Raw genomic sequence first — 23,402 nt, forward strand, 5'->3', positions numbered from 1 at the left:
AAAACCCCTGTGTACTCATTCTGGCAGGTTAAGGTAGTGTTAGAGTCTTTTCTATTACTAGATGGAACTCACCTTCCCAAGCTCAGCTACAGTCAATACACTACACTCCAGTGGTGGACCACAGTTCAGAAGCTGGAACTAAGGCCTTAATGGCAGATAAGGGCCTGGGACTCAGGACCCGCAAGCGGGGACCCTTGGCGTGTCCATTCATCTCAAGCTTCGCTTACTTTGATGGCACAGTTTCTGCGCCATCACAAGGAGGTCAACTTATCAAGAGTCGGCAAAGGAAATGTCTTCATAGACCGATGCTACCAGAGGTTCCAGAAGTGCCGCAGATGAATAATGTTTCATAGTTTTATAATTTATTAAACGTGTCTGAAAAGAAGTCCAATTCAATAGTAACACCACTGTGATGTTCAGAAAAGTCACAATGGGTAGTTATAAAAAAAATTGAGATGAACTGAATTTCAGTTGGGATTTTTTGCATTTTCATTCTGGAAACCTAAATGTATGTTACTTTTCAGTGGGTCAACGAGTCCCACCATGCTAATTTGGTTTAATTGGGAAGGCAAACGCACACAGAGGCCCAAAATTGTGATGTGTGTGAGTACCAATTTACTCTCTTAATTAATTACAAGTCACCTATAGATAGAGTCCGTGACTCAGTCGCACTCTGAAGATACGATGAGCAAGAGGGAGGTTTTATTCATGTACTTTGAAGTTAAATATACCCATAAACTCAAATGTATTCTGAATAGGCATGGACAGAACACGCATTACAAGAAGCAGAGTTTTAGCTTCTGTGACTGTTTGAGAACCACCTGTTGGCTCTGTGTAGCTTGATTGGTCTAGCTCCTAGATGGCAATTGAGGATGAGGGACCTGCCCCAACCTGGCTTTAAAGAAATCGACTGCTGCGGCAACGATCCATAGACAATCATTTATATCCGAAGGAGAAGCGGGAGATCAACTTGCCATGACAGATAACAGAATCCCAGAGGGTAACTGGACTTGTGAGAAGCTACTCACTAGCTTGCTGCTAAACGTGAATTGATGAAAGATAAACATGGCCTACCCTAAGTCCTTCAATGGGAAATTGTCCCCTAAAGATGCATTCCACTCTGGTAGAGACCCAAACAAAGATTATGGATGTGTATCGGTCATATATAGCATGCAGCGTAATTGCGTCTGTGTGTTGAGCAGCCTCTTTCGTTGAGTGAATGCTTGAGAAGACATCAGGGTAGATTCGAGAGTAGTCAAGGCATCAGCTGCCAACACGCGGGCAAAGAAGTCACGTAAGAGCATGTTGGGACAGTGGAGGTCGGTGGTGTGGTGGAAACGCTAGCTGGCTAAGCCGTGGGGTGGTCGCACAGGAAAACATTCTGATATTGCATGAGGGTTGTGGTCTTGCGGATGACCGGCAGTAGGTGATTCCCCAGTCAGAGAGGCACAGGACAGAAAAAACACAACATGTATGCCTTGGGATATCTGCTGATGCACACTGTCTTGGGTGTTGTGTGGCTGATTTTGAGTGCTGGTCTAAGGGCCATACTGGTGGTAGTGTATAATGTTTTACTGGATATAGTTAGGTAATGACCTTTCTGCGGTCTGAATGTGAACAACACATTCTGTAATGTTATCTCGTTTTGACTGGCTGATTGTGTAGACTTCTTAGGTAGTTGGTAAAAGGTTGGTATTGTAATAGGTCCAGTATGAGTCTCACAGCTGTATTTTGGGCTAGCTATAGACTTTTGAACTCCTATGCTGGTAGGCGTATGCATAAGACATTACCATAGCCCACGCAGGAGTTGGCAATGGCTCTGACTTACATTTTGTCACTGAAGAAGCCCAGAGCGAGCACAGAGAGTCTAAATTATAAGGCAATATTTGGGGGAGAGGATCAGAATCTATGCTTTAGATCCATTCATTGTAAGGTCGTTTTTTGCTTCTACTGCTCCATGACCGTGCATACATGTCTGAATGCCATTATTGTTGAATGAAAATTCAGATGGTCAATTCCGTAGACGTCCATTTCAGGTGATCGACTCTGTGAAGGTCTATACCTACTTTCGGACATAATTATCAAACATTGGTAGGCATGGGTGGGAATCCCAAGGTGTGGCATGCACGCATTTGTGCTTGTGGGTGAGGAATGCATACATAGTCCAAAGTTTTGTGTGCAGTCAGTAACTATTGAAAGCACCCCTGTTTTTAATTGGAGTAGGAAGGTGTTTTACTTGTAAAGTAGATCCTTCCACGTTAAGGGGTAATTTATCCACTCGGCTCTTGTGACTACTTTTTGGTCCCACAAGCAGGATTTTCCCTGCTGACCTTAATGCTTTTTAAAGGCCATTCTTCTTGTGTAAATATGTATGTGCCATGTCGGGAAGGTATTTAGAGGCCAGGCGTACGACAAACATTCACACATTTCCAGACTCTGAGACAGTGATGGGTTTTGAATAGGGAGGTTGCGGATTCATCCATTTTTCTTATAATTTGGATAAACTGAATTATTCTACACTGCCTGTATCCACTGAAACAGGCACCCTGGAAGCACTCAACACTGCATTAGCACAATCCTGTTGAAAAATTGATTAACGCATCAAACCAAGATAATGTTGTGTTCCACCAGGGCACAAGGAGGTGTTGTGAGCAGTTCTCACAGTTTGAAAATAAAGCTTTGTACCACAGCACCAAACTGGGGGCTCGTCCCCATGCCTATTTTTCCAAAGAACTCCTCATGGTTGGACTGGGGCACAAAATTGTCTTGGGCATCAATGAAAAAGTGTCCCACAGTTGCAAATGTCCATTTATTCCTTTTGTGGCAATGTCTGAACCCAACGGGGAGTTTTCTGATAAATGTGATGCAAATTGTGCATGTTAAAGAATATTTATCCAGCAACACTGGTCAAAACTACTAGCCGCATAGTGAAGTAACTCATCAAACTGGCCCACATTGGCCAAAAAAGCTGCCCAGTTTGACTCACAAAACTGGCCCACACTACTATTTTGTGTTGTTGGTTCGGGCATTGCCCTATTGCCCTACAGACCAGGCCGAGCCTGCTATGCTTTCATTCTTTGCTGCCAAAGTCTTTCTTCTGCACTAAAAGGATGGGAGTGCTTGGCCTATAGGCTAGGGCACCATGGGTCAAGAAGGAGCATTTGGGTTTTAGGATCACCCTAGGACCTCTGGTGCGCATCCCCTCAGCATCCAGCTAAAGGATCTCCAATACTGTGATAAAGCTCACTTGGGAACTGCTGGCATGCACAGGAATCTGTGTGCCAACTGCGATAGAACAAATTCATAGGCCACAGATTACAAGCATAACACCAGTGCCTTCAAATAGATCTTAAATATTATGGGGTTGGTAGACACTTCAGGCACTCTACAGTCTACCAGTACAGAGACAAAAATAGGAGGTGCCGTGGGAACTAATGTTCCTGGTGAGTCAGGAAGGCAATAGGCTAACCCAAAGCTCCCGCACAAATGTGGGCAGCTGGCAAGAGATAAAGCACGCACAGTATCAAATGTTACAGAGAGATCGAGTATCCACGCCCTCCCTCAACTGGGGCTAAAAAGTTGCAAGTACTTTGTAGATATGTTTTTTTTAATTGGTTTTGTTGAATAAAAAACAAAAATTATCAACCTTTCAATTTACATAGTCAGAAAAGATAAGAAAAAAGGAAATTATAATGAATGTTTCATACATTGGAAAATGAGAAGACAAAAGGAAGAGAGAAAAAAAAGGAGGATAATTAAATACATACATAATTAGGATTTACAACAATTCAAATCTTTGTTACAACACTAAGTCTGCCAATTTCAAATTTCGATCATATCAATTTAGCACAGGTTCTGCGTCAGCTGGATTTTAAAGACGGAGCATTATTACAGTATCCATTCAATATTCAGACCATGTGGGTTCAGCAAAAATCAAACCAGATTTAGAGAAATGAAACATTTGACAATTGCAATTCTTAGGGCAGTGCGGTTGGTTTGGAACATTTCATTCCACAGAATATCAAGAGTTACAATTCTTATTTCCTTAAAATGCAACTTGAAGTGGAAAATGAGTTTGGTCACTAGCTTGGGACACAGTGTCAACAAGTGCTTAGCAATTTCAGATTGATCAATCGCTTTACAGAATCTACACACATTTTCACATTTCGGTATTAATTTCCGTTTAGCCACTAGGTCTTTTGTCTGACGTAGGTTTAGTCGAAATGGTAAAACTGTGCTTCTGTAGGTTGGCGAGGGAAATTTGACCGGATAGGGTTCCGGTACTCTCCAGGCCCGTATGTATTGGTTTTGAATGTTGATGTTTGTATATGTTTCTTTCTGGCCTCTGCTTGGCCCTGAACTCTGACCAGTGCATGCTTGGAATATTCGCCTCTTCAGGAACGTTTTGAGGTTGATGAACCCCTGCCGTCCCTAGCCGTTTGAAAGCCGAAGAGGTCCCAGCGGGTAGTAGTTAAGGCCTGTGAGTCCAAATGGGACACATCTGCAATGGCTTAAGGATGCCTCCAAATGTAGCTGACTTGCCAACGCCTGTATTGTTCTTTACAGTAAACAAACCCAGGGATGGCAAATCCCATGTCTCAGCATAGCACACACTATTGCTGGAACCCCTTCCTTGAGGGCACCTGGACAGCATGTGAAAAGTCCCTGAGCTAGACATGGACGATTAAACAAATATAACAGCAGTGCATCAGTAGTTTTTCATTAAAATAGTGCACATGTTGCTGTCTTCCCAGAGTACGCACCTGAACACTACTCGTGAAAAGCTTCATGCGGATCCACCCACACAATGTCAGGAGACTCTTTGCTCAGGACCACTTTCACAGAGGAAGCGTGGGCATCCTTGCTTCTAAAGCTTAGGTGAGTTTGTATTTTGATTTTATCTTCGTCCGTTTCAACCACCGTGTAGACACCTATGGTCCCATCATCATAGCCGAGGAAAATCGTGAGATCGTCCTCCGATACGGCCAGACAGGATGGCATTTTACCCAGGAAAAATTGACCAAGAGTGTTTCCATTGGAGACCTGTACCACGCAGAGAATTGGATTGGTGTGAAAATCACAGTCCCTCGTTTTCTCGCTGCATAGGTGCACAAGGACCATAAGCCTTCCATCCTTGCTCAGGTGCTGGCGGAGCACTGTGCCTTCTGTGCAAAGCACACCAAGTTTCCCAGAGTAAGAATTCAGCACATGGATGGATTTCTCTGCCATTTTGATCAATATGCTACCATCCGATGAGATCTGGCAGTCGGACGCGTGGCCGGGGAAATGGCTCGGTAGCTCAATTTGGTGGCAGATTGTTTCTTCTGCCACATTCCAAGTGTAGAGGTTTCGACTTATGGTTATGACAACTGTGATGTCTGGGTGATTGAGCAAGGGTTGAAAAGCTAGTATCTTTGATCTGTCGTTGCACTGAAATGTCTTGCTCGCACAGCTGGACCATAAACTGAATGCCACAAGATCCCCATCGTCCAGACCCATCACAAAGGTGCTTTCAGGAGTGATCAGTGCTTCTTGGAGGCAGGCCTGGAAAGTGCACACCACATTGCCAGTGGTTAGCTTCCATACGCTAGATATACTATTCCCACTCAGGGCAACACCAAAATGCCCATTGGGCGTGAGCAGGACGTGCGATACGTGGCTGCCATGAATTCGAGAAAGGTTTTCATCTGTATCAGTGCACCAAACATACAGGTCTCCGTGCATTTCCAATGTTACAAGGAACTCTCCAGTGGTAGTAAGTTGAGTGCTGCCAATGGGGTTGTCATGCTTTAAGAAGGCTACCACCTGGTATGAAGATTGTTTCCACTTGTAAACCACTTCAGAGCCATCTGTGGTATAGAAGTGGTCTATGAAAGCAGATAGTAGGACAGATTGTATCGATTGTTTTGCGATGACCGTTGATGCTGCGCAGGCTATTAGATCCAGGTTCCAGACCACCAGGGAACCCAATTCCATCACAGCTACCAACTGGGCCTGCTGAGAGCATTTGATCAACTTTTCAACTTCCCTGTCTCCAATGTCAAGTTTCAGGACACACTGCCCACAGTCCCTTCTCCAGACAAGTAGTGAGGGACCATCTTGTATGGAAGCTATGATCAGCTCACAATCGGCCGAAAGGATTGCACAGACAAAGCGACTCTTCTTCGGTGCTGGGAACTCATCCAGCCCCCAACCGTCTGTGTCAAAAATTTGGATTTGGTTCCGCTTGCAAAGTAGAAGCCATTGGAAATCTGGGTTCAACTCTGCTGAAATAACCTCACCGGATTCTTCCGAACTATAAATTTCATCCAAGCACTGCGGCTGAGTTGGATCTAGTATGTCCCAAACTGCAATATTTCCAACCATGTCAATAATGTACACTTCGGTATCTGACTCAGCAAGGTATATGGCTTTCACGCCATGTCCCGGAAATAATAACGGGATGGTGGTGCAATGAGAAAATGTAGTGCTATCAAATACAGAGACAGTGTTTTGAAGTCCCAGAAGTACATGGTTTCCATTTCTAGTGCAGGAAAAGCAGTCCACCCTTTGATGACAGCTGAGCTCACTTACGCTGTTGCATGATAGAATGTCAAAAACGCTGACCAAGGAGGCATTTGTGTACCAAACATACAGATGGCGGTCCAGCACATAAAAACCTTTAATAAACAGGGGGCTCTCAAGAGCAGTGGCTGGTAACCTAGTCTCATTAATTTCACAAAGAAGCCGCCAAGTCATGCATTCCAATATCAAAAGTGAATTGCCTCCTGTCAAGAGCACAAGATGTCGTCCATCTCGTGAGAGTTCTGCATCTTTGGCCGCCATGTTTTCCGAAGGACGGTACACCAAAGTTAGGGGCTGTACCACATTCCAGGAATACAAAGCAGCGTTGGCGAATACCACAATAATTGACGGCTGAACCGGCATTTCCAAAATACGAATTATAGTCGAGGGTTCAACCGCTTGAACGTGCTTGGCTGCAATTGCAACCAACGGGGAGTACAGAGCGACAATTGCAGAGCTTTTAAATCCTTCCTGGTACACTTGCTTCAGAAGGCTCAGTAGACCTGGGTACTCTGTTGCCAGGGGTAATATTGTGGCCTGGAAGACCATTTCCAGCATAGCAGGATTTTGGTTTACTAAGCACCCAGACTCCCATAAAATATCACTCATAAAGCTGATCTCCTTCCTTGCAGTGATATGAGCTGTATCCTCCACCTCAGAAATCAAAGATTCCAACTGGTCCCTTTCGATCATTGTTTTATAGAATGGGAACGTGGTCAGCATAATATTGCAGAGCTCATCCAGCCGGTCACATTTCTTCAAATGATAGGGCAGCTCATGGGCTTTCCTAATGTTTACTAAGACTGGACTCTGCTCACTGAATTGTGGGCTGAGAATCCAGGGCTGCGACGGCTGCTGCCTGTCAATATATATCTTACATGGCCGTGTGCTCGGTTGGTCACCTTTTGAATCGCCGTTGGTGAGCTGATGTTTCATAATGTATGGTTTGGCCCTTCCACATGCCCAGCGCCCGCTGAAATAGTGTCCCAAAGCAGTGTGAAGTTCATGAACCAAGTTTGCATTGTTGAGGTACCGTTTACACACAACGAGCTGGTAGCACGTGTGTGTCCAGCACAACACCATGGAACCCATAAACAATCTCTGTGCCATGCAACCTACCAAGTCAAGCAGAAGATGTGCAACTATGGACTCTGGCACCCTACAACTATTGTTGAAATGTTTGGACCTAACAAAATGATCCAGGACAGCGTCATCTGTTGACAGAATATCAACCAGCTCAGTCTCGCAAATTCCAGATCTAGCCAGTGTGATATAGCTTGAGGCTCTTGAGACGAGGATGTGTCCGTATTTCTTCTCCAACATGCAGAATAGTCTTTCGATGCCTCTGTGCAGGCTTTTCCCAAGGGTCTCATCGTTGTAGTCCTCGTGAGATCTCCAGTGAAGTACCTCCTTGAGTAGGAGGAGTACCCACATAGGGGATGTGTTTCTTTCCAGAGACTTATTCACGTAGACCTGTTGGCCGGATGTGATCTTTCGATGAATCGCTAAGAGGCTTTGCTTTAGATTCTCATTACACCCTTTTCTTTGTGGCTTAAGATCAAGAAGTGAGATGCGGTCTTCATACAGATTCTTTAAGTGTGTTAAGATCTCAGATTCTCTCAGACTGGTTGAAATGATGACCTTCACATACAGTGGAAACGATTTAGGGAGCCACCATAGGCTTCTTGCATTGTCATCCTTTGTGATATGGTCAAGGATATCCAAAACAAGGACCAGAGGACTTTGCTTGGATGCAGCTGTCAGAAGTTCAACAAAGCATTCCCTCAATTCCATGACATCTTTCTGGTGGGTCTGTACTCTTCTTTGGTAGATATCTGCTATTTGCTGGCATAGTCCTGTTAAAAGATTTCTGAGGGGGATTTTGGATCCTGCTGGTGAAGCAAAACGGACTAGTAGTTTGGCATCAGTGTCTTTCAGCCAACAGTGCATCTGAAGGAAGGAAAGGAGAGCAATGTGTTAACAATTTATCTTCCATCGAAATCAACATGGCACATATTACTTTTCAGAGTGATCATATAGATGGTAACTATCAATATTTATTTATTTTTATTGTGCATTTGTAAGGCGCTTATACAACAAGTTAATTCTGTTTCAAATCGGCCACAGGGCAACAAGGAGGGAGCATGGGAGTAAAAATAGATATAACACTGTAAGATAGAGGCAAACCTACCAGGCGTTGTGAGCATTCAGAACGTGCAAGTGCATAGAGAGAGAAGGTGGGGGTAAGTACTAGGTGTATCAGGTGGGAAGTGCTGGGGGTGAGCAGTTGTAAGTGCCTAGGGGAGTGGTCAACCACCAATAAATAGCTAAGTGCAAGCACATGATGGGCAAGGCCAGTGGTGCCAGGGCAAAGTTCTGGGAGGAGCGGAGGCTATAGGCGATTGGGTGTGGGAGGCCAGGACCCAGGAGGAGGACACAAAAGGGCCCTGGTCACCAATCTCAGCGGCTGTGAGATTAGCAGAGGAGGGAAGAAGGGAAGGAGGAAGTGAAAAGGAAATTCTTGAGGAGCTTCCGGAATTTGAGGAAATCCGGATCAAGACGAAGAGGAAGGTGGAGGCTATTCCAATAAAACAATAATGTTTCTATAAAAGGAACATATTACTTCCAGGGGTTCCGGGTGATATCGATAGACAACTCACGCAAAGCACAAGTTGTCTATGATGTCACTCCAAACCCAGAGATTAAATGCTACAATTGTTGGGCTGCCATGCACCTCCTACATTTTGAATAGACCAATTGAATGGATGGTGAGGGAGACATCCCGTAGTTTTGCTGACAGGAATTTTGCCAAAGTATTTTACTTTGCCGGAATTCCGCTGACAAATCTCATTGTAAAATAAAGGGGGTTGGAGGTAAGAGGTTAAAAGGGGTAAGGAGGGGTAGGAGGAATAGCATAGGGGAAAGGGGAGAAATTAAAACAAAAAAAACAAAACAAATATGAGTTTTTTCAGCAGAATTCCAGTGAAGTATAATACTTTGGCAGAATTCCTGTTGAAAAAACGACTTAGAACTGGTAAGGAAAAGTACGAGGGAAGCATACACCAAATGGATTAACAACTCCCCATTGTCCTCCCCCCAACACAAAATCACAAATAACCTGGCCCCCTGCCATCCCCCACCCTTCACCTACCTGGTAATTGCCCTTGCCCAAGTGGAAAAGCCCAAAACAAATAGTTTCCTACAAAGCTCCCTGACCTCCTTGTTGTTTTCCATCCTTTCCCACCAAAACAAAAAAAAGACCTGGCTTTCGGCAAATCTCTCAAATTTCCCTCATGTTTGCTTTTCCCCGGCTCCTCAAATGAGAACAATGCATGGTATCCAGTCACCCTGCCCCACCTAAATTGTGTTTTCTGTTAGGAAAAATGTCTCTTTACTGCACCTTTCCTTCCATTTTAATGGACCCCCAAACTTGTTGCTTTTATTTTTGACCCTGACCTGTACTTTTCACAGTGCAGTGAAGCCTTAAGCTTTACTACACTGTCATTTGCTCATCTGTTATGGGGAAACTGACATGTCCTTCAGGCTGTTAGTATTCGGAAACATTCTCTCCCTTAGTCTAGTTTCTTAGTTACTAATTTTAATAACTTGTTATCAATTGTGATAACTTGATATCATTGTACAATGCATCTTACAATGCATTGCAATGGGGTACACTTTTGTTTTTGCTCTAAGCTAACACTCAGAGCATGTTTGGTTACTCTAGGTGTGCTAAATGGACAAGCTGGTGGCAGCAGTGACTTTTTACAATTTTTTGGTGTTTTCATTTTAGCCTTACCGCGTTTACCGCATTTGGCTACTTACTGTGGCTAGTGACCAAACATGGCCATGCCACAAGGTCTTTCGCTTGTCTTTTGGCCATCTTGTTTTTTAGCCTTCTTCCTGGCCTGATAGTCCAGGAAAATCCTTATAAGGACTTCTAGTGCCTGGGAAAGCAGAGTCTTTTGTCGGGCTACTGGAGGGCTATGTGTGTTTACTGGCAGGATGTGGGCTGGGACTGACTGTTCTCAATTCCAATCCACAAGCTATTATGCATGAGTGTTCCCACCAGTGGCCCTGATTAAACCACTGCTGGGGTGTGTGTGGGGCTAGTCCTGCTATTGGGAGTTTCTGCTCTTAGCTGGCTTTTAGGATAAGAAGAGGACCCCTGCACTCACTCTAGAGAGATCCTGGAGTAACCTGAAGGAGCCAAGACTCCTGCCCAGCTCTGAGACCCGTGAAGAGACCGGAGATCCATCTGAAGAAGGTCTGGTGACCAACTTCTGCTGCTGTCCTGGAAGAGCCCTATATTGCTGTCGATCTTCAGCAGTCCTGCGAGGGAGCTGCAACCCGTGGATTAGAGGGAACATCCTTTACTGACATCTGCTCGGTACCCTGTGATGAAATGTCTTCGGAAGTGTCCCTGGACTGCCCTGTGGATGACTAGCTCTGACTTTGGGCTACCGTGCCTCCGACGTCGCCGTTCCATGTTGAGGCCGGAACTTGGGGGATCCTTAGCCTGTCCTACAAGGCTTATCTCAGCAGAATCACAGAGTCCTAGCATCAAGGGGGACCAGAGATAGGAGGGAAAGCCTGACCACAACAAGTGAGTCCCTTTGCATCACCGTGCTGCAGTAACCACCGTCCAAAACGTCGATTACAGAACTCAGAGGGGTCCTGCATCGAGTTTTTCTTCATTCTTCATTCGAGAGTCCTTGCACCAGCTAAAGACACCGACCAGAGAGCTGCTCGAACCTGCAACCCTTGCGAATCAAGGACTGAGACTGACAGCGGTAAAATCAACCTCAGACCTTCTTCCATTGACCTGCCAAGTCCTGTGAAGAATCGGAGTACGGGGGGTGAGTTACAGTGGTTCTTACCTGTTCCTAAACTCTGTTTGAAAGTTTTGCTAACTTTTCTAAAACGTTTACAATACTTGGGCTTTGCCATTGCTTGCTGGTGCAAGCCTTTCCGAAAGTTGGGGACACTTTTGTTAGTTAGAATAACTTGTCCTCTAACCCTTGGAATTGTTCACTGGACCCCATAGACCCTACCTTCATTTTATCCAGCGTTACAAACTGTGTCGTCAGAACTTTCACTGAACATTTGAACATATAAAGGCCTCAGATAATGGGCATAGGGCACTAAAATAATGTTCCACTACAAACTGTTTTACTGTGAATGTACCATACTCTGCCTTTCTCCTGTAACTAAGTGACTCATAATCTGTAACAACACCACGGTGACCTTGTGCCGTTTGTGCGCTATATAAATTCAAATAAATAAAACTTAGGGAAGGACTTTTGAAGTAAGGGTTAATTCTCTTTGGACCTGTAGTGCATAAACTAATTATACTTTCCTTTGCAGGGGTTTAATCTGTATTATTCCCTACTATAGTGGCTGTATCTATAGACCAGAATATAGAAAATCAGTCCTAACATTTGCACCCTCCCATCCCCACAAAAACAGAACAATGCTGGGTATGCTGCAACCTCTCCCAACTCCATGAGGTCCGCCACCCATTCGCACCTGGTGTGGCTCCCTAACAGTATGAAGTCAAGAGCCTGTCAGCCACAGCTCTAAGCCTGTCAAAGGCCTAATCGCGAGTGCGGCTCTGAAGCTTAACAAACCGAGAGTCACGGCACAGTATAATGACTGGGTTGGGGCTGCTGTACTGTTTTGGAGCTGTGGGTGGTGCGAACATTCCAGAAGGGTAGAAATCTAATTTCTTAAAATCTTAAAAGTATTCACTACACTGTGTATTCCACCAATTGTACAGTATTTTGGTGCATGGGGTTACTGTTTACTAGAGTTGTAAAATCACTTTTATCTTGGATTGTCCATCTTGGATATAGCGTTAACCAACCATTCCAAGAGCTGAAACCGATGCTAACGGCCCAAGTTAAAGGCTCAAGCAAAGCAAGGGTTTTAGCAAGGGCCCCGGGATGGGTGGTTAACGTTATTAGCACCCATCCCATAGGCTGAGACGGGGCTAATTCAAAGTATTTCAATTCCATGAATAGACCACCTCGCCTCATCCCATTCACGGAAAGAAAAGACTGTTCAAAGATGGCTGCCATGGAATGTGAAGGCGGGGCCCTGTACAGATCCCCTCTTCCCTTTCCATGGTGGCCAGCCAGGATAGAGCGGAAGGAGCGGTAGCAGCAGCTGTGGTGGCTGCATTTGCTGGTGCCTCAATGAGGTAAGTAGGAAGGGGGGATTGTAAAAAAAGGGAACGGAGGGTGGGTTTAAGATGGCGGGTGGGCGAATCGGCCATCAGGTGGCTTGGAACGTGGGCTGAGATCACCAGTTTCAGCCTGTGTTCCTTGCCTCCTGATTGTCTGGCTCGCCACCACATGGTGCTAATGTCCATGTCAGCACATGGCAATGTCTTTTGAATTCATGCTTCGGATCGTGGTTTGACTGAACAGTCCAATGCTTCTCAAGAAGGTCGCCTTTCAAGGGTGGGTATCACAGTGTGCTTTTACCACTCACCACTGGAGTGACCAGGGCCCACAGGACCTGAAAAAACACTGTAAGGCAAAGCCAGTATGGGTTAGGAGAAAAGCTCCTTGTATTCACACACAGCCTCGTACCAAGGAACATAGATTAGGTCCTTTAGCTGATGAGCAGAAAGCATTCCTGTAAACCCTATCATTGCTCTTTTACCTTTTATTCACTGACAGCTCTGCCAAGGAAAAGCAATCTGAAAGCTCACTCAAAAGCATTGTACCAGTTGTGCTCTGTACCAAGGAAAGGAAAACAAATAAAGTACTAACTCATAGATGAAATGTAACAAGTAGATACAAGATTATTATATTCAGATCCAAAACCCTCACTAAAGGAAAGAAAGATAAAAGACACATTTCCTCGGCTATCAGGATGGTGTTTATAGTTTGCCGGTCACTTTTAGGTTGGGTAACAACACCAGTTGAGAGAATTTGAGACTGGATTGTTATTAAAGAAGAAAGGGATTTGATTTATGTTATGTTGAGGTGGTGCTCTTGGGGCACCATTGATTTATATGTATGGGATTGTGGGGTGTATCATATCGTTTTAAATTACACAGGCCACTTCGCTTTTCAAGGTTTTATTGACTATTTTGGATTTTAGGGCTATGCCAGACCCTTTTCAGGCCCGGATCAGAGATATTATACTAAGACACATTAGTACCCGGCGAGGGCGCAATCAGAATGCAAGAGCCATTCTGATTGGCCCTCGCCGAGTCATTACCAGGCCGGGAATCCCTATGTCGGGATTCCACGGCCTTTGTCCCCGGCGGGGAGCGGGGCAGCCCCTCAGCCAATGAGGAGGCTCGAAGCGGGGCCATCCCCGCTCTGAGCCTCCCCAGCTGAGAGGCTGCCTTCACCCCCGCCGGGGACTCTGGTAAGCTTTTTTTTTTTTCTTTTTTTCTACCCTCCCTCCTCCCTGCCCTCCCCGCCCCACTTACCTTTTTACTGCTGCGTCCCCGCTGGGGAACAATTGCAGGCTCCAGCAGTGTGGAGACACACAGCCGGAGGCTTGCCTCGTCCCCTAGCAGGGACGCAGGGTCGTTTTTTTTTTTTTTTTCTTCAACCTTTCCCTGCCCCTGCCTCCTGCCCTCCCAACCCTACTTACCTTCTCCTTCTTTTTTTTTTTTGGGAGCGGACGCGCTGGGAACACTTGTGTTCCCAGCGCGTCCGCTCCCGATGGCCGCCATGGAAAGAGAAAACGGACTCCCGTTTTCCCTTTCCCGGCGGCCATTTTCTTGGTCGTTTTTTTTTTTTTTTCTGTCCCGAAACGCTGTGGCTTTTCGGGACATAAAAAAATGCTTTTAGTGCCCCGGTCACGCACATAATGCGGGCCGGGGTACTAAAAGCAATATGACCCGAGAGGCGGGGGCATTACCGACTCAGGTAATGCCCCGGGGCCTTCGTTAAGGCCCTCGCTTCACTCGGGCCTATAACTATGGGCCCCGGGGCATTACCTGAGTCGGTAATGCCCCCGCCGCTCGGGTCATATTGCTTAATTAGAGACCCCCCTGATTTTTTATCCGATTTAAACATTATAGGTATCTTTATTAGCAATGGATGGGGCATTTCTAAAGGCACACTATCAGTGTGGACAGGGCAAGCGCACAGAAAGAGGAGAAAGGCACGTTGATCAATAAAAGGAAACCATTTTCAAAGTTTAGGTATATTGTTGGATAATTTGATAAAGGAAAGGTTGCCCAATGGCTTTCCAACACACACAATGAATGAGCACAGGGAGATGCCTCATACGTTTGTGTTAAATAGCACAGAAATGACCGCAACAACTGGAAGAGCTCTTGGATGTGCCAGTACATTATCAAAAAAAGAGAACAATTTTTATCGAATTGTAACAATAGAAGGCAAGGAAGTAAGTAAAAGAGGGAAATGAGAAAGAGACTGAGGAAGGAAAGGGCGAGAGGCGGTGGTGAGAAAGAAACAGGCATGGGAGGCAAGGAGAATGAAATGGAGGATGAGACCAAGGGTGAGACAGGGACTGCAGTAAAGGGACATGAGAGTGCTGCAGGTAGACAGTGTGGGCACTTGTCAGAGAGGTAACTGAGGTCAGCAAGAGGGGGACAGTATATCCCCCACTGTATAGCACAGAACCATTGGAGTATTATGCCCAAGATCACACACAGTGTCAGACATGTGCCCTGAATACATGTACAACTATAAATGTAATTTACACAACATGGAGGGCTTATGCAACAGCAAGTGGCACTGATCAAGCACAACAAGCCCCTACACAAGTACAACAGGTATTAGCACAATCATAAGTACTTTTGCAGCAAAACACAGTAGCGTCATGGAATGTGCATGCGCTGACACAAGCACCCATACCCAGAATAGGTGGAGCAATAGTAATGGGAGGGAGCACTTTCATCAGCACAGGCCTGAACGTACACACACCATAGGATTGGGAAGCATGACCTTTTTATACCACTATTGTATTTTTGCAAGATGTCAGTAGACATATTGGGGAGACATTTGAGGAACTGACTAGGGGATAAAATGCACTACTCCAGGGATTAACTATGTAAATACACAAGAATTTATATTAGCATTTTATGGCCAGAAAATATAAAGGTGTGTGCCATTAGATTAAGATGTATTAGTTATGGAGCACACACACTGATTGGTATAAGCTTTCAAGAATAAAGGGCATATTTGTAAGATTACCCACAGAGGTTTTATTCAGATACGAAGTACCCATGGATGAGAAAGAAGGACCAATGAGCATAAGCAAGCTAGGAGCAGCGAAAGTGAGGGAATAATCTGAAGGACAGTGATCGCTCTTGGTGAGGAGCACAGACAGATTAATTTGACAAACAAAGGCTTGGTTAATGCGCGTTTATTTAGCGGTTGAGGATTGGAAACCGAGGCAAGGAGAATTTGGTACAAGTACTGAGCATGCTGTTGACCATTACTATTTATTAGAAGCTTGGAGATGTGGAAAGAGAAGGCATCATGCACAAGATATGGACACATATAGGGATATCAAGTATTGATTTTGTAATGTTATGGCCACAAAGAATGGGGAGCAGCACACCTACTGAATATATATATACTCCCCTCCCCTCCCACAATAGCAGACAATATTCCCACAAGGCAAGCATAGTATGCAGTAGCATTTTTTGGGAGTATTCATGCGCAGAATGGGCTTACCATAATAAGAAATCTTGGACCCAATAACCGGACAGACTCAAGGAATATGGGATTACCATAATGAGCAATCTTGGACCCAATAACCGGATAGACTAGAATATGGCAAAGTACTACGTTATTATCAATTAAATAAAGTACAGCAATCTGGCAAACAACGAATTGCAGTTCACACACTCACATTTACTTTTTAGGTACACAAAGACTTTATACCTCAATGTGCGTCAGCTATAACGTCTTCCTAGGTGGCAAATAATAAAACCTATTGGGCATTGGGCAAGGGGATTGGTTAGGGGAACATGTCTATTTACAGAACCTATAAGTGTTAGTAATTTTATTGGCGGCCCCTTGCCTAGCAGGCAGGTCTTGAAATACAGATCATAGCAGTATAGCAGATGCAGATTGGCTCATGCAACATTGTATGCTCATTGTTGCATAGGCCCTCATGATAGTTTGACATCCTTTCTCAACCTTGGACACTCGGTTCACTAGCAGCACATAAGCAAAACGAAACTCAGATGCAGAGAGCAATGTCAGACCACTGCCCATTTGTCCAATTAGTTCTATCATCTCTTATCAGCCAAGCCTTCAGCCAAGGGCTCTTCTTTGACCTTGCAGACTGTTCTCTTCTCTGGGGCTTTTAAGGGAGCATAGGTACACCACTATCTTCATCTGGAGCTTAATGAATAGGCCGAGTTCGGAGTTACATATTAAGAGACCATGATTTAGTTCATTTTGTCTTTGATTTAGTGCTATTTGATTCGCTTATTTCAGGTGTCATTATCTTCTTCGGCCTCCAGAGACTTGGTTGCTCTGTCTCACATAGGCTTGTCTGCATCCTGGATTGTCAATACTGGTCATCCACAAATGTTCACTCATTTACTTTATCTAAGAGAAATATGTCCTAAGTAGGTTGCTTATCCTCGTTAACTCCCCTTGCATCCTTCAGTAGCTTCTCGCTGTGGCATCTTAGATCTCGGGCCAGCAACTGTTCTTTGTTCATGCACAAATTTGTATTTCCAGCCTATGTCGGCTCTGCAGCTCTTGCCTCTTTCCCTTGAGCTCTTCGCTTGATATCATTGAGAATCGGCATCCATTTTTCCAACATGGCCGCTTCACCCATGTTATGTTTTCTACTGCAGCAAGATGCTATATGGCTCATCTACCTTGTGTTTCTGCTTATATACATTCACTACTCATCTTCTCTATATATATGGTTTCTTCTCACCTGTACATAGGTATACTCTTATTTCTTCAGTTATATCTCCATTCTTTAAGTATTCTTCTATAGTTTCGATGCGTCATTATATCTTCTGCTTATGACATCACTTTGCACCTGTCAGGTTTTCTTTATAGTTCTTCGATATTCAGTGGTGCCTGCAACTCTCCTGCTACAAATTCAGTATGAAGGTACATTCAATATGGTTGTCTGAGTGCATTACATGTCTCGTACACTCGATGCATTATTGGTATGATACCTGGTGTCAAACACAGTGTCTTCCTGCCTTTCATCCATTAGGACAGAATTGAGGGGGTGGAGTCTATCAGTGAGGTACACGTCTACTCCTCTACACTAGCACCAACTTAAGCAACAGTAACCTCATGCCCTGCTAGCACAACATGAGAGAACATGGAGTGCATGTCATATATTTAGTATATTTGGAGTATTTTGAAAATTACAAAACAGGAAAAGAAAGACTTACTAAAAGGGCAGTATGGTTAAATGTGTTAGCATATCATAACTTTTGCCTTCATTCAGTCTCTAGAGGAAGTGAATAACATATATCCATGGACATGTCAAGAAAAAGGAAAAAGACCAGCAGAGGAAGAAAATAAAAGAAAATGTTTCCGTTTTTGTTATTGTTGTTTCTGTCTTGTTGTATATTTTGTTTTTTATTTTATTTTATTGTATGGTTACAAAAGAAAGGAGTATTAATGATGTAACAATTCCCATTGAGTGTTATCAAAAGACAGAGGAGAGATTTTTCCTTTTCCAATTAGGAGAAGCACTAGGAGATGACATTTGCGCTCAGCACAACACTGAGTAGGACAAAGTGTTGTGTGAACATGTGAAGAGGGTGAGGCAAGAGAGGGCAAAGCAAAATATTTTGGGTGTGCTCTCTTGTCCCACGTCACAGGCATAGCCAGGTACAACATAGATGAACAAAGTTGATACTAAAATAGGCACAAGAGGGAGGAGGAGCAGCCATTGAACAAAATTAAAAGAAGAAATGTTAATAGTAAGTGTTTAGGAGGTAGTCATATTTCAAAGAAACAAAAGCATTGAAGTAGTAATGTTCAGATTTTAGGAGGGACTGATGATAATAAAATGCATTTATTTTTCAAGAAACTCGCCCAGTTTTTTTTATGTTACAGATGGAAACGGAATACCTGCACTTCAAGTGCCCTATACACCCGAACCTACAAGCAGGGATGAAGGCCCTATCTGTCATAGAAAGGGCTAAGGGGACCCAGCCAGATGCCCAGTTGCCACTGAACTGAAATAGTCTAGTCTCATATACATCAGTAAGGGAATAAATATTGGCTGTGTTTGGCAGAGTGACTTGGGCTGTAGTAGTCAGGTCTCAGCCAAAGTACAGTCAGTTTACTATAACATCTGCCTTCTGCGCCAAGCACTGCCTTATGTAACTGACACTGACCGTGCTTTGGTGGTGGGAGCCCTAGTCAATTCCAAACTAGATTATTGTAACAGCCTTTTGGCTAGAGCTCCGGCCAAACAGATTCACCATTTACAAAAAGTAGGAGTAAGAGTGGTATTTGGTGCATCTAAAAATACCTCAACCTCAGGTCTTCACCACTCTCTACATTGGTTAGCGGTAGAGGATCACATAAAGTTTAAGATAGGGTGTTTGGTGTACAAATGCACCAATGGGTTGGCAACAATTTAATGAACAAATTGAAGCGCTGTCATCCAACTCGGGCTTTAAGTTCCGAAGATCAATGTCTGCTTACTATTCCCAGGACGAACTGTGTCTCAAGAGGAGATCGCAGTTTTTCAGTCGCCAGACCAAGAATAGCCTTCCACTGAACCTAAGAAGGGCAAACTCCCTATCGATTTTCAGAGCTGGTCTAAAGACCTATTTATTTGAATAGGCGCTGTTACTACACACTCTTTCCCGATGAATTCCATTGGCATTGACATTCATTTGGCTGAATTTACCTAAATAGTTGCTGCTCGCACACATCCTTCCCGGTGAATTTCACTGGCATTAATACTCATCTGGCTGAATTTTTCTCTAATTAGCCTATTGCTCCATCTGCGCCAGGATTTGATTAAGTTTGTTGTGTGCGCATTATAAATAACTCAAAATTACTGTACTCCCCTTTATGTATTCCCCGGTCCTTGCATCCCCAATTACAACTATGTCCCCTTGACTGACTATCTTGCTCAAGAAGATAAGGACATTTTATATGAACTAAGGGGCCCCTGAACTTGTTGCAAAGCAGATGGGAAGATAATGGACTGATGAAAGGTCCTTGGACTTGGTATGGAGAAGAACAAAGAACCAGATGGAAGATTTGAAGATGAGAATTGAGCCAGTTGATTGCCAGACAGTTGAATAAAAGCAGCTGGTGAACGGGACAGGGACAAGGAAACATTGTGTGATTGAGGAAGAGATAAATTGTGTATGTATGCATTTTTGATTAACTACTATTTACAGGAAGAGAAGAAGAAAGAGGGGTGAAAGTAAAAATGGGCTGGTGGGTCCCCTCAAATAGTATATAAATGTCATTTAACGATATATCCTGATTCTCGTAGTGGCAGGATCACTCGTTGTGCATGTTAATTAATGTTTAATTGAGTAAGAGGGTTACGAACTAGATGGAAGTAAACAGTGACATTTACTGGGGATACGTATATACACATAAATAATAAAAGAGGACAAAATATTCTACATCTCTGAACAAAAAAGATTCATATACAATACATAAGAAGAAAACAACATCGTTGGAGACATCATTGGTCCTTTAGAAATGTTTTCCATGACACCTCCCATATTGGGAAGAGCACTGAGTTTAGGGGGGTGTTTGAGATAGGTGATGCATAAATATACCTATTGTGGTTGGAGGGTAAAAAATGAGGGTATGGTCGATATCTCGATCAGAGGGGGGAAATGTAGAGTACACCAAAAGGGACTACCCCTCTCCCTCTGGTGATGTGTAGGTGAGCATGTCACTCAGGGCCCATGCCCTGCCCTTCTGTCCAACCTTGTAAAAGAGAGAAGAATTATTCATTGCGTCAGCCATACCTCTCTTAACCCATTCAGGTGCATTGGGGAATGGATACAATATAAATTGAAAGTGGCAAGAAGTGATAGGGTATATGTACACATTCAATAGACATGGAGAAAATTACATTCATCATGAAGCTACATGAACAATAAGTTAAAAGAAGGCACTTAGACATGAAAAATATTACACTGCACTGATTCCTGTAGGAAAACACGTATATAAAGAAATGCACACATTTGGCACGACATGAATAACATATGAATATATTTCATAAACACAGAAATGACACAGCAAAAGGTATCCATCTCATTTAAAATGGATGCCATAAACATGCATTTAAAATGAATAAAGGCCTTAACCCTCAGAGAAGATAGAATTGCTGAAGCCACAGAAATAGTGGTTTAGGCAGGATTGAGAAAGTAGAAAAGGGAGGGTGTGCTCAAGCAGAGCCAGGCACGTGAACTTGGCAGCATTAAATAGTAGAGTAGACCGTTTTTAGCAATGTTTCTTAAAAAGGAATTTGGCAGTAAGTGAGAGATAGATAAGGTAGAACAGATGGGCCAATGGGGATGTGACAGCAAGCCTTGTGTCATTGGCAGAGTTGGCCAAATCCCACATCATCTCAAAACCACTTCCATCCAGCTTTTGAGTTGCAAAACATCTCCTGTGTTCAAGAAAGTGAGAATAATAAGTTTTATGCTGGTCAGCATATTATGAGGTCATTGCAAAAGTAAATAATGATGCATTTCATGAAGTATTTGTAGCCAATGATAGAGGGTAATGTATATTATTCATGAGAACCTGACCAATTAGATTGTAAGATTCATGTAAGGACAGAACTGGTGAGTCATGTATATTTTTGTTATAAAAATGTTAGAGATAGAAGAATTTTGAGACTTTCTTCTTTTCAGCTTTGACCATGGATGACAGGACAAACGCTCCCGGCTGGCCATGGGGGAAATAAAGGTCTCTCTTTCTAGCACATTGTGTGTTTCTATCAATGGATGGCTGCACTGGGTTATGTATCTTGAAGGAACCTATCTATACATAACTCTCAAAGGTCAGAAGACAAGTCACCCAATTAAACTAACCTGTGTACATCGAAATGAAGAAATCTATCATAGAACCACAGTCACTATTGGAATCCAAGGGAAAGCTACTAAAATAAATGCTGTCATTATTCCAGGTTTTATCAGAGGAAACCATTATTAGAACTGTTTTTCCTAATTTTGAGACAGTACAAAGGAATGCTAATTAACCCCTTTCTTCCTCTTAGTGCCCCCTAAATTCTTGGGATCAAGAAGAAATATTTTTTGAATACCCTGTGTGGAATTGGAAAGAACAAGATTCCTCTAGGGATTTGACAGAAGCTGATGGATCAGATGTAGGAAAAGAACCTGGAGCGGGAGGCCAGTTCTTTAGGGCAAGGGCATGTGATGAATCCTGCAGAGTCATCACAGAAACCCAGCCTAAATTCTCATCCCATGTGGCCAGAGGAAAGCAGAAGCTACCTGATCCTAAACCTTGGGGGGGGTGTCAGGGGGAAGGATCACATGGGAGGAGAAGGCTGTTACAGGAATGTGGTGACTCCGTCCAGAGATATAAATCAAGGGATAGAGAGTGTTGCTGTGCCATGGGTTTATAGAACAGACGGGGGTTGGTATTATTCCTAAACCTCCCCTTGTCAACCCAATATTGATGCAATGAATGCCATGAGGTACATTAGATCTAATCCACTAGACAAAAAGAGGTTGAACACCAAAGTAAGGCAAATATGATGAAAAAACACAAACAAACAATAGAACACAAGTCTTAATTGAAGTAAATCAGTTCTGTATTTGGTTGCACAAGCAGATTTGTGAAAATAACTGTTTGTCTGGTGATTATCATCCCAGACATGTAAAGTTTGCAACCAGTGTCCGTGATGTAAATCAAAGCATGAAATATGATAAAAAAGCACAACCTGTTATGTTGTACTCGTTGAAAGCATAAACAACAAATAAAGGTCACAATAACTATAACACACACCTAGTACTTTCCTGTTCTATAGTCACAGACAAAGTAGGTTTGAATCCAAGTGATGGTGTCGGATAAAAAAGGAAGGACATGCAGATAAGGGAGAGGAATGATAGGCAGAATTAGAGAAAGAGAAACACGTAGTTGACAGTAGCAGCAAAATAAGGACAGGAGTGTGCCTGCCTGTCCTTACACAAAATTAAGAACACATCAATGAAGTCAACATGGTTTTTGCTGCTATGGTTGGGAGATAACTGCTTGTTATTCCCAATATGCAAACAATAGATTCCTGATATGTCTTCTCGGGTGTATCGTCTTTTATCCAAGGTAAGAGTTTGCCAACGCAGTGGGGGATCCCAGTTTTGAGGAAGTTACAATGTGTGGGTGGATGGAGTGACACCTACACTCCCCTCACAGTTCTTGCGTTTCAGCGGTTACTGACCAAAAGGAAAGTAAAGAGAAATGAAGTATTCCGCCTTCATCAGGGCATTGAAGGACAAATTCTGCGAAATAGAGAGAAAGAAGAAAACTTGTAAGGAAGTACATGTTGTAAAAATGAGGTGCAGAAGGCAGTGATTGCCTCTTGTATTGGTGTCCAAACGGTAGGTCAGGGTTAGAATTAAGTTTGTTAATAAATTAAACCAACAAGGGAAGAAAAAGAGAAAGATCTCCACAGGAATTACTAGTTCAGTGTATTAATCGTGCAAAGCTTTCTACTGTGGCTGCCTAGTCAGAAGTGAAAGAGATAGAAAAGGAATGCACTTATTCTATCCAAATGTTCCCTTTTTATCAGTGCTCAACATCCCACGTCTCCCCCCAACTGTCTTGACACCAGGTTGCCATTGTGGGTGTGAGGAGGTGAATGTTGACTGCATGAGTTGCAGTCTCTGTACCTTG

At 43.6% G+C, this 23,402-nt stretch overlaps 1 protein-coding gene across 1 annotated transcript in view; it reads right to left on the reverse strand.

The window, feature by feature from the left end:
* Nucleotides 1–3,605: 3,605 nt before the first annotated feature.
* The window catches only part of LOC138528445 (NACHT and WD repeat domain-containing protein 2-like), a 328,733-nt gene continuing 308,936 nt past the window's right edge, over nucleotides 3,606–23,402 (reverse strand). Inside the window, exon 7 of the mRNA XM_069640078.1 lies at nucleotides 3,606–8,514. Coding sequence (XP_069496179.1) covers nucleotides 4,771–8,514 — 3,744 coding nt within the window. The 3' untranslated portion in view covers nucleotides 3,606–4,770. The remainder of the gene's footprint in view (nucleotides 8,515–23,402) is intronic.

This window comes from Ambystoma mexicanum, chromosome 7q (assembly GCF_040938575.1).
Source record: "Ambystoma mexicanum isolate Mex_15411 chromosome 7q, UKY_AmexF1_1, whole genome shotgun sequence".
Classification (NCBI taxonomy): Eukaryota; Metazoa; Chordata; class Amphibia; order Caudata; family Ambystomatidae; genus Ambystoma; species Ambystoma mexicanum.